Genomic DNA, 13,073 nt, shown 5'->3' with positions numbered 1-13,073 from the left:
AAACCCCGTGCCTCTTCCATTGAGTTCAGACTTCTAGCTCTGATAAGACCATGGAAAGTTCTGCACATGCATGCGCAAGGTCACAGCGCAGGTTGTGATGTTATGACATCAATGTGCAGAATTCTCCTTGGCCTCATGACAGCCAGATGTCCTGGCTCAGCGTAAGAGGTCTTGAGCATCAGAGGGTGCGATAGGAAACTGGACAGGTAATGGAAAGGTGCAGAAGGGCCAGAAACGTGAACCACGAGGTACATGTAAGGTTTTTTATTTGTCATTTTTTACATATTACAGTTAGGTCCAGAAATATTGACACAATTTTCGCGAGTTGGGCTCTGCATGGCACCACATTGGATTTGAAATGAAACCTCTACAACAGAATTCAAGTGCAGATTGTAACGTTTAATTTGAAGGTTTGAACAAAAATATCTGATAGAAATTGTAGGAATTGTACACATTTCTTTACAAACACTCCACATTTTAGGAGGTCAAAAGTAATTGGACAAATAAACCAAACCCAAACAAAATATTTGTATTTTCAATATTTTGTTGCGAATCCTTTGGAGGCAATCACTGCCTTAAGTCTGGAACCCATGGATATCACCAAACGCTGGGTTTCCTCCTTCTTAATGCTTTGCCAGGCCTTTACAGCCGCAGCCTTCAGGTCTTGCTTGTTTGTGGGTCTTTCCGTCTTAAGTCTGGATTTGAGCAAGTGAAATGCATGCTCAATTGGGTTAAGATCTGGTGATTGACTTGGCCATTGCAGAATGTTCCACTTTTTTGCACTCATGAACTCCTGGGTAGCTTTGGCTGCATGCTTGGGGTCATTGTCCATCTGTACTATGAAGCGCCGTTCAATCAACTTTGCGGCATTTGGCTGAATCTGGGCTGAAACTATATCCCGGTACACTTCAGAATTCATCCGGCTACTCTTGTCTGCTGTTATGTCATCAATAAACACAAGTGACCCAGTGCCATTGAAAGCCATGCATGCCCATGCCATCACGTTGCCTCCACCATGTTTTACAGGGGATGTGGTGTGCCTTGGATCATGTGGCGTTCCCTTTCTTCTCCAAACTTTTTTCTTCCCATCATTCTGGTACAGGTTGATCTTTGTCTCATCTGTCCATAGAATACTTTTCCAGAACTGAGCTGGCTTCATGAGGTGTTTTTCAGCAAATTTAACTCTGGCCTGTCTATTTTTGGAATTGATGAATGGTTTGCATCTAGATGTGAACCCTTTGTATTTACTTTCATGGAGTCTTCTCTTTACAGTTGACTTAGAGACAGATACACCTACTTCACTGAGAGTGTTCTGGACTTCAGTTGATGTTGTGAACGGGTTCTTCTTCACCAAAGAAAGTATGCGGCGATCATCCACCACTGTTGTCATCCGTGGACGCCCAGGCCTTTTTGAGTTCCCAAGCTCACCAGTCAATTCCTTTTTTCTCAGAATGTACCCGACTGTTGATTTTGCTACTCCAAGCATGTCTGCTATCTCTCTGATGGATTTTTTCTTTTTTTTCAGCCTCAGGATGTTCTGCTTCACCTCAATTGAGAGTTCCTTAGACCGCATGTTGTCTGGTCACAGCAACAGCTTCCAAATGCAAAACCACACACCTGTAATCAACCCCAGACCTTTTAACTACTTCATTGATTGCAGGTTAACGAGGGAGACGCCTTCAGTGTTAATTGCAGCCCTTAGAGTCCCTTGTCCAATTACTTTTGGTCCCTTGAAAAAGAGGAGGCTATGCATTACAGAGCTATGATTCCTAAACCCTTTCTCCGATTTGGATGTGAAAACTCTCATATTGCAGCTGGGAGTGTGCACTTTCAGCCCATATTATATATAATTGTATTTCTGAACATGTTTTTGTAAACAGCTAAAATAACAAAACTTGTGTCACTGTCCAAATATTTCTGGACCTAACTGTATGTTTGAAGAGACCACAAAACCCAATAAGGCATATGAAACTTGTGGAAAATAACTTCTCCAAGATTCGAATTTCCTGGAAAATATCTGCACATAGAGGTGAATTCGAATTTTGGCTTATCTTCAGTTACATGTTTGAAGTGGGAACTGAAAACCTTATTTTTCAGGAAAACCCAAAGCACTGCTCCATGGTAAATAGGGTAACGCATAGTTAAAAATAAAATGAGGCAGCCTGGTGCTTGTTAAATGCCTTGTGGGAGAAAAGAGCACCCTACCAGGCTTGCCAAATTTTCCTGAATTTTTTGTTATGATTGTGGGTACTAGGAGGAAAATATAAATTCACATAGTCTATAGGAAAAAAGATTTCTGCTATACTATGTTGTATCCCCTTTCTGTTCAGCAATAGCAGGATGGGCAACTTTCATAATATGTACAAAATGGTGGTACTAGTATTGGAACCTGTGCTAGCTCCACTTCTACACAGATATTCTTACAGCCCATTGGTTGTCTAACATTGACATGAAATTGATATATATTGTTAAAAACATTATTGTGATGTAAAACCTAAAACCATAGTTCATTATTGTTTCTTAGCTTGAGTTTTTCATTTCCAACAGTGTTCCTATATTTTTCTTTCATTAGGGGAAAACGTGAAAAAAAATCAATACAAAAACTACATTTTGAGCTCAGTACATTAGGTACAAAAGAATGCGTTGATCCATAGAATGCATACTCAATATTATCCTTAACCAAAGTCACCATACCATAAGTTACTCTTTGAAAACTGACTCTGTTCATAACAATTATAAAACATTGATAAAGGTTAAATAAACCATAAATTATGAATATATAAAGTTTTTATTGTGTGCAACACGAACAGGATTACACAGACAATGATAATTAAAATCAGCACACAAGACAAAACAGGGCAGTGTGAATTAATACAGGGCTTTTTGTATTACTTAATGCAAATGAAAAAGGACATGGGAGCTCTGAAAGAACCATATACATAGGAATACCCAGTATTGCTGGTCATTAAAGGGTTACACTCTTTCATACAAAAACAGTTACTAGGGAAATAGCCTGCAACAATTAGATGGAGAATGATACAGATTCATGCAGCATAACATGGCACAGAACTAAATATTAGTGAATCAATTGGCATTACATAGTAATAATAATAACATAAAATTATATAACAATCAATATTAAATGTAATGCCTCCAGTACAAAATTAATATACCAATTTTGCTGGTATCGATTCCCATTATGCCATCAGGGAGTTTGAAAATGCAGCAACATACTGCCTAGTAACTGCTGCCCATGAAAAACTAAATGCAACTGGCAAGGTAAACTGGAATCAACCAGATGCTCCCATGGGGGAAGATACCCACCAGTTAGTGCCCTGACCAAACACACCGCCCCGCACCTCGACGCGCGTTTCGCAACAGCTTCGTTGGGAGGTGACCTTCTATGTTATTATTATTACTACGTAATGCCAATTGATTCACTAATACAGTCATATGAAAAAGTTTGGGCACCCCTATTAATGTCAACCTTTTTTCTTTATAACAATTTGGGTTTTTGCAACAGCTATTTCAGTTTCATATATCTAATAACTGATGGACTGAGTAATATTTCTGGCTTGAAATGAGGTTTATTGTACTAACAGAAAACGTGCAATCTGCATTTCAACAAAATTTGACCGGTGCAAAAGTATGGGCACCTCAACATAAAAGGGACATTAATATTTTGTAGATCCTCCTTTTGCAAAAATAACAGCCGCTAGTCGCTTCCTGTAGCTTTTAATGAGTTCCTGGATCCTGGATGAAGGTATATTTGACCATTCCTGTTTACAAAACAATTCCAGTTCAGTTAAGTTTGATGGTCGCCGATCATGGACAGCACGCTTCAAATCATCCCACAGATTTTCAATGATATTCAGGTCTGGGGACTGGGATGGCCATTCCAGAACATTGTAATTGTTCCTCTGCATGAATGCCTGAGTAGATTTGGAGCAGTGTTTTGCATCATTGCCTTGCTGAAATATCCATCTCCTGCGTAACTTCAACTTCGTCACTGATTCTTGCACATTATTGTCAAGAATCTGCTGATACTGAGTTGAATCCATGCGATCCTCAACTTTAACAACATTCCCGGTGCCGGCATTGGCCACACAGCCCCAAAGCATGATGGAACCTCCACCAAATTTTACTGTGGGTAGCAAGTGCTTTTCTTGGAATGCCGTGGTTTTTTGCCTCCATGCATAACGCCTTTTTGTATGACCAAACAACTCAATCTTTGTTTCATCAGTCCACAGGACCTTCTTCCAAAATGTAACTGTCTTGTCCAAATGTGCTTTTGCATACCTCAGGCGTCTCGGTTTGTGGCGTGCTTGCAGAAACGGCTTCTTTCGCATCACTCTCCCATACAGCTTCTCCTTGTGCAACGTGCGCTGTATTGTTGACCGATGCACATTGACACCATCTGCAGCAAGATGATGCTGCAGATCTTTGGAGGTGGTCTGTGGATTGTCCTTGACTGTTCTCACCATTCTTCTCTGCCTTTCTGATATTTTTCTTGGCCTGCCACTTCTGGGCTTAACAAGAACTGTACCTGTGTTTTTCCATTTCCTTACAATGTTCCTCACAGTGGAAACTGACAGTTTAAATCTCTGAGACAATTTTTTGTATCCTTCCCCTGAACAACTATGTTGAATAATCTTTGTTTTCAGATCATTTGAGAGTTGTTTTGAGGAGCCCAAGATGCCACTCTTCATAGGAGATTCAAATAGGAGAACAACTTGCAAGTGGCCATCTTAAATACCTTTTCTCATGATTGGATACACCTGCCTATGAAGTTCAAAGCTCAATGAGGTTACAAAACCAATTTAGTGCTTTATTAAGTCAGTAAAAAGAAGTTAGGAGTGTTCAAATAAAGAAATTGATAAGGTGCCCATACTTTTGCACCGGTCAAATTTTGTTTAAATGCGGATTGCACATTTTCTGTTAGTACAATAAACCTCATTTCAATCCAGAAATATTACTGAGTCCATCAGTTATTAGATATATGAAACTGAAATAGCTGTTGCAAAAAACGAAATTGTTATAAAGAAAAAATGTTAACATTAATAGGGGTGCCCAAACTTTTTCATATGACTGTATTTAGTTTTGTGACATGTTATGCTGCATGAATCTGTATAATTCTTCATCTAATTGTTGCAGGCTATTTTCCCTGGTAACTGTTTTTGTATGAAAGAGTGTAACCCTTTAATGACCAGCAGTACTGGGTATTCCTATGTATATGGTTCTTTCAGAGCTCCCATGTGCTTTTTCATTTGCATTAAGTAATACAAAAAGCCCTGTATTAATTCACACTGCCCTCTTTTGTCTTGTGTGTTGATTTGAATTATCATTGTCTGTGTAATCCTGTTCGTGTTGCACACAATAAAAACTTTATATATTCATAATTTATGATTTATTTAACCTTTATCAATGTTTCATAATTGTTATGAACAGAGTCAGTTTTCAAACAGTAATTTTGAACGCAGTATTTTTACTGCCAGGAGAGTAGATAAATGGCTGCAGAAAAAAATGCAGCAAAAATGCTGTGTGCAAACATAGGCTATTATTACTTGTTTCCAAGTAGTTGAACACTACTACTCACTCATATACACTACTCACAAAAAGTTAGGGATGTTTGGCTTTCGGATGAAATGTATGTAAAACTTAAAAGTCTACTTTACAGTGATATTTTTTCATGAAAGTAGAAGCATGGAATGGGGATTTCCTCATCTCAAACAATTTATTGAAACAAAATCCAAAAACACTGGTGCATCTATCACCAAAAAATATCAGAGTCTCAATAATATGTCATGTGGTCTTGAGTATCAATTACAGCTTGACAACGACAAGGCACAATGACCAGATAAATGATGTTATTCCAGTAGTAGGGGCTGTCACTGTACCATTCACAAAGTATAGGACAGATCTGTATTGAATAGACACACCTGCCCATACTGTAATACCACCACCACCAAAGGTTCGTTTGGTGACAACAGTGGCTGATGCATAGCGCTCTTCTTGAAGTCTTCAACATTGTTGGTGGCCATAATTTCTGCTCAGCATTAATTGACTTTTATCAGTGAACAACAATGAGGCCCACTGGTCCCTCATCCAAGAAGATGGTGACACCGGTGTCATGTGCTGTAGTCAGGTATCCTTGCAGGTTGTCTAACATGCAGGCCACACTCATGTAAATGGTTTTGACTGGTATGACATGACATTTGGGGGCCTCTCACTTCCCTTAAATGTGTCTGAAGTTGTGTGACATTCATCATCCAGTTCTGAAGAGCATTGTTCACATTGACGCTTTCATCAGTGTGAGATGTGACGAAAGGACAACCACTTCTCTGCCTTTCTGTGACTCTTCCAGTCTCTCTGCATCTCTGTTACAACCTGCTGATGACACTCTGTGACACTGTAAGGTCAGTTCTCCGTTCCATCTGAGAACATCCTGATTGAAGCCTCACAATGGTGAGGTACTGTTGATCAATTGTTAGGTGTCGTCTTTGTCTTATGATGTCAAATTGTGAACAGCATGATGAGGAAGACTGTTTAAATACAAATTCTAATTGAACACTGAAATTTATTAGGCACTTCATGGATCAAACACCTGTTGTGAATTTTACCATTAAGCTCCATGTTAGAGAACAGCAAGCACTGAAATATTGAACAGTTGGACAAGTGCATTCAAATGTTTAGAGAAGATCACATTAAGTTCTCTTGAAAAGGTTAGCGAGCATGTTAGGATCATCCTGAAATTTGACCCAAAAGCCAAATATCCATAACTTTTGTGATCAGTGTCATATAATGTATCTGTGTGCTAAAACACTGACAGCGCACTGACAGAAAATATATATATCTGAATCAAGCCTAATGGTGTTGTTAGTTTGTAACACTTAGATTATTAATTTCTTTATGGTTTTTATGCTGTTTTAAAGAGTTGCCTATGGGAAGTGCTAGAAAAAGTAGCATACCTTGAGCAGGAAGTGTCTTTAAACAAAATGGTAAAAATACTATGCTGTAACATAGAACATAAAACAAAAATACAAATAAAACATAAATGTGCATTTCAATATAGACTTTACCCCTTACTGACATAGGATGTACGGGTACGTCCTATGTCAGCTCCCTAATTTTTATGCGGCCTCACACGCTGAGTCCGCAACTCTCCCTGCACATGATCTGATCAGTCATCATACGCATCCATCCTCTGCTGTAAACTAATTAAATCTCGCTGTCTGGGCAGCCCCATGACAAGATCATGGGGTGCAGATGGGTTGCAATGACAATCAGGGCTCAGCTGCTGACTGTGTCTGTCATGAAGAAATTCCTGCGAACACCGGCTGCGAGCCAGCGTTCATATTGTCAGTATTTCTTTTGTACAGAGCAGTAACTATACAGTGTGTCCACCCATATCCTGTCCACCGCCATTAACGTGAGAACGGCGGCACCTATAGGCATAGAAGTGGTGTCTAGGTATAGTAAAGTAGCCATGCACTATGCAATGAAACCACCTATTGCGCCACCTGGTGGAAAACAACGGAGTTAGCATTTTTATCTCGAAAACGGAACGAGATAGAGAAAAAAAGTGAATTACAAAGTTGTAGGGCAACATAAATTCAATACGAATCGACACCTTGCATACAGAAATGCTATGATTAGAATGTGTTAAATCCACAAGGCTGCGGATGTGAAGCGATACCTCATGGAGACCTTCCTACAAGTCATTGGGTATGGTGGCTGCGTGGAGTGGCCTCAATGCTCACCTGACCTGACCCCATTGGACTTCTTTCTGTGAGGTCACATCAAACAGCAGGTGTATGCGACCCCTCCACCAACATTGCAGGACCTACGACGACGTATCACAGATGCTTGTGCAAACGTGTCACCTACCATATTGCACAACATGCAGCAAGATACAGTATGCTGTCCAGAGTCCAGATGTGCATTGCAGCTGACGGTGGCCACTGTGAGCATCAAAGTTAAATGAGCGCCATATGCGTGACCAGCATTCAATGTTTTGGGGATCATGGGTTTCATGTCATATGCAAGGTGTCGATTCGTATTGAATTGATGATGCCCTACAATTTTTTAACTCACTTTATTTCTCTATCTCGTTCCGTTTACGAGATAAAAATGCTAAATCCGTTGTTTTCCACCAGGTGGTGCAATAGGTGGTATTATTGCGTAGCGCATGGCTACTTTACTATACCTAGACACCAATTCTATGCCTATAGCTGCTGCCGTTCTACAGTTAATGGCGGTGGACAGGATATGGGTGGACACATTGTATACTACTCTGTACTTCATAAGCGACCATGTACACTATGTGTCAGAATTAATGGTGTCTTTAAAAGGTACAATGCGTCTCCCAAAAAACAAGCCCTCATATGGCAATATTGATGGAAAAACAAAAAACATAGTCTGTCTTCATGAAAAAGCCTGTTAAAACTGCAAAATGACAATAAAAAATGGCTACAGGTGAATAAAAGCACGTACGCCACTTTAGGTCGTTTGAAATTCATGGTCCGAGCACAGGTCACAATGAATGGACTGGCTGTGGTTCTCTTGACCTGAACTCAACAGCCTCATAGGTTGTATATTATATGAGGCTCTTGAGTTTAGGTCAGAAGACCTGCAGCGAACCCAAACATTGCTATCTAGACTTGGATTGTGAATGTTTGCCATGTAAAAATGCATGTGTTTATTGTAGTGTAACATACTACATCAGTTCCACAAAGTAAGCTGTTTTGTTGCAGAGAAATCCACATTTTCTACGGGCTGGATATGAAACTCGCTGAGAATCTGCCTGCAGAGCTTATTTTTATAGAAAAGCGGCATTACCAGTGTGAGACATGTAGATCAGGAGAGCGGACTGTCAGTCATTACATGTCTCACACTGGTAATGCCCCCTTTCATTTCAAATAAGCTCTGGAGGCAGATTCTCAGGGAGATCTGTATCCGGCCTATAGAAAATGGGGATTTCTCTGGTATAAAACATGAGATTGCAAATATCAATGTCTCATTTTATTCCACTTCCTATGACTTACATGCCCATGCCCAGGGAGTGGAACAGGCTACCACAGGAGGTGGTGAGCTCTCTATCAATGGAAATATTCATGCGGAAACTGGATAAACATGCAGTGTGTCCACCCATATTCTGTCCACCACCATTAACTTGAGAACGGGGGCAGCTATAGGCATAGAAGTGATGTCTAGGTATAGTAAAGTAGCCATGCGCTACGCAATGAAACCACCTATAGCGCCACCTGGTGGAAAACAATGAAGTTAGCAATTTTATCTCAAAAACAGAACGAGATAGAGAAAAAAAGTGAATTAAAAAATTGTAGGGCATCATCAATTCAATACGAATCACCACCTTGCATACAGAAATGCTATGATATGAAACCCATGACCCCCAAAAACATTGAATGCTGGTCACGCATATGGCGCTCATTTAACTTTGATACTCAAAGTGGCCACCGTCAGCTGCAATGCACATCTGGACTCTGGACAGCATACTGTATCTTGCTGCACATTGTGCAATATGGTAGTGACACGTTTGCACAAGCATCTGTGTTACTTCGTCGTATTGTCCTGCAATGTTGGTGGAGGGGTCGCATACACCTGCTGTTTGATGTGACCTCACAGAAAGAAGTCCAATGGGGTCAGGTCAGGTGAGCATGGAGACCACTTCACGCAGCCACCATAACCAATGACTTGTAGGAAGGTCTCCATGAGGTATCGCTTCACGTCCGCAGCCTTGTGAGTTTTACACGTTCTAATCATAGCATTTATGTATGCAAGGTGTCGATTCGTATTGAATTGATGATGCCCTACAACTTTGTAATTCACTTTTTTTCTCTGTCTCGTTCCGTTTTCGAGATAAAAATGCTAACTCCGTATTTTCCACCAGGTGGCGCTATAGGTGGTTTCATTGCGTAGCACATGGCTACTTTACTATACTTAGACACCACTTCTATGCCTAAAGGCTTTAGAAAAAAGGGGCTTAAGGTGCCAAGTAACAATAAAAAGAGCCCAAATCATATTTCATGCATATAAAAAAGTTTTATTGACAACAAGAAATACATAGGGGTCACAAGATAATGTATAAATATCAATAAATATCGTAGGATCAGAGAAAAGTAGTGAGAAGAAAGAAAAAGGCACAGGAATTCCCTTTCAAGTTGGTAAGTAGAGATGTTATTACTCCTGTAATAGGCCTGAGTGGGTTAAATCTAAAAAAGAGGTGTGGAAGTGCATCCCAAAAGACACAAGGTCGTAATATAAAGTGCAAAAGTGCTTGATTTCAGGGATAATAAATATCTCCAAAAAAGTTTGGAGAGCACAAGAGCCACACAAAGTACTACATACCCATCAGGTGTTATTTAGAGGTAAATGAAAACTCCCCTACACGTCTCGCTAGGGCTTCATAAGGGGGAAGGAAGGTGAGATCTGGAATTGATGATGCCCTACAACTTTGTAATTCACTTTTTTTCTCTGTCTCGTTCCGTTTTCGAGATAAAAATGCTAACTCCGTTGTTTTCCACCAGGTGGCGCTATAGGTGGTTTCATTGCGTAGCACATGGCTACTTTACTATACCTAGACACCACTTCTATGTCTATAGCTGCGGCTGTTCTCCAGTTAATGCCCATGGACAGGATATGGGTGGACACACTGTATAGCTAGGATGATTTAGCAAAATCTGCACTCGCAGGGGGTTGGACCCGATGGCCCTTGAGGTCCCTTCCAACTCTACTATTCTTAGATTCTATGATATAGATGGCTTAGTAGAGTTGATCCTACTGACATCTTTTCTTTACAATATTACACTTTTAGTGTGGTCACCCTCACTTGCTTTCAGTAGTCAAGTCTCAGGTCTCATTGTATTTGCCCACATCAAGCATAATATAACTAGATGTAGGAGTATCTCACCGGACTTTCTACAAGTGGTTGGCATGCGAAAAGCCAATTGGATAAATTATGCAATAGATATTAGACAGTGATGAGTCGCCTCGTGGATTTTCGGAAAGTAGAGCTGATGAAAAAACATGCAATGAGGGAGATAAGACTGGTGCAAAGGATCTCGTTCCTTGCTGATTATTTAATGTAATGCAGAGCTGTGATTCTCTTAAGAACATACGATTACACTTTTCTGACACTTTTCATTTTGCATCTTCAGCATTACATGGCGATCTTTTATCTCGTAGACTATGAATTAGCCTGAAGGTGACGGCACTATAGAATATTCCTTATGACTCAAGCTTTAAGTCGTGATGTGTTATAACTAATGATTGCAAAGGTTTCTCCTGCATGACATAAAGATGACACATATGTCTAGGTGGTAGCTCTAGGCCGTCAGCATCTCAGATGTGTTAGTAAACAGTTTGGATGAAGTCTACATGTTTCGAGCTGTCAGTTTAATGAATTGTGTCTGTTTTTTCCTTCTTTTTTTGTTCCCATCTTCCTGCAGAACCGTTTAGTGCATCTGTCTGGGTGATGATGTTTGTGATGCTTCTCCTTGTTTCCGCCTTTGCTGTTTTTATATTTGAGTACTTTAGTCCTGTAGGATATAACAGGAACTTAGCAGGAGGGAAAGGTAAGATATGAAGATACTCATATATTATATAGTAGCTGAATATGATGTTTCCATGCCTATTTATATCATCTGAACTGAAATGTATTTTTTTATCCTGTTCAGACTCCATTCGAAACCAAACTGCTCCTATTTGGCTAATGTTAAAGTTTTAGAGGTTACCAAGGTAAAAAGCAGCTTCAGTTGCCTGGAAAGGGCGAAAAGACCCTTCTGTGACATAAGAAGACATCAGTAGTATGACACATACTGATGGAGGATCTGTCAGGAATGGGTGTGTAAAAGATGGCCAGGGGACACAGGAAACCCTATGCAGAGCATAAAACTGGGGTCCCTGAGCTCACCCTGACAACCGGAGGTACCCTTAAAGGTAGGGAGATCTGGGCCCCCGACCTGGCCCTGACTCCTGTCCTGGCCCTGATGACAAATCCCACCACCCACACCACCCAGGGGACCGACTAGGATAGAAATCCCAAAAACCCCACCAAATATGAAAAACAGACAGGAGTAAAATAAAACCTGATACACACTTAAAACCTACACCAGGAACAACCAAGGATATACGGGAAGGGATAACAAGGAAAAGGTGGTAGTACAAAAACAACCACTTGCACAAACCGCAGCAGACAGCAACAGACATATCCTCTCTGCTCCTGGGCTAGCTCCAAACTGAGTTGAATAACCAACAACCTCTCCAGGAAGCAGAGGTAATAAATACAGCCTGGAAGTGTTCAACTCAAAACAGCTGAGTAAGTCTGCTGCTGCACTAGGGAAGGGATTGACTTTTAATACGCCCAAAGTAAAAAAAAAACATTGTTTAAATGTGCATGGTCTCAGATGGTAATAGACAACTCTGATCCTGAGCTTGTCTTTATACACGTGACAGGATACTGTTACAGATTTCGAATACAAGTTATGCATCTGTCAGAGATAGTTGATGCCACTAGGTACCAACACCTTAAGGGTCGCTAATACAACCACTTTAAAAAAAGTCAATTCAAGCTAGACAGAGCCAATCCACAACATGAATACATTGAGTTATGTATAGAGAGTCTAATGTTAACTGGAGTATCATTGGGAGTTTGATGGAGAACTTTATACAGTGCTTGGGTGGTAGGAAGGGATATACAAGTTATGCACCTGATTTTCAATCTCCACCCATGCACACTATTAAATGAAATCTGTCAGAAGGTTTTTGCTACCTCATCTAAGAGCAGCATAATGTAGGAAAAGAGACTCGGATTCCAACGATGTATCACTTAGTTGACTGGGTGCAGCAGTTGTGACACAATTAGAGTTCTTATGTGGAGCAGAGCTCAAGAAACTAACCCCGCCCACACCACAGCTCTGTGTGTACATTGTCTATAGACATTGAGTGACTTATTAGAGTAGGGGGCGTTGTCAGACAAGTGCTCATGTGCACTCTAGTCCTGGTGGTAATTATTTTCTGGTGATAAAACAATCATTATAAGTAAACAACAGCCT

The 13,073-nt window shown here is 40.4% G+C and overlaps 1 protein-coding gene across 1 annotated transcript in view; it reads left to right on the top strand.

The window, feature by feature from the left end:
* GRIN2A (glutamate ionotropic receptor NMDA type subunit 2A) overlaps nt 1-13,073 on the top strand; it is an 812,513-nt gene that overhangs the window by 705,417 nt on the left and 94,023 nt on the right. Inside the window, exon 9 of the mRNA XM_075317910.1 lies at nt 11,469-11,594. Within this exon, the coding sequence (XP_075174025.1) occupies nt 11,469-11,594 (126 nt within the window). The remainder of the gene's footprint in view (nt 1-11,468; nt 11,595-13,073) is intronic.

This window comes from Anomaloglossus baeobatrachus, chromosome 7, assembly GCF_048569485.1.
Source record: "Anomaloglossus baeobatrachus isolate aAnoBae1 chromosome 7, aAnoBae1.hap1, whole genome shotgun sequence".
Taxonomy (NCBI): Eukaryota; Metazoa; Chordata; class Amphibia; order Anura; family Aromobatidae; genus Anomaloglossus; species Anomaloglossus baeobatrachus.
Note: the sequence above shows the minus strand (reverse complement) of the source record. Positions and strands in the feature narration are given on the sequence as shown.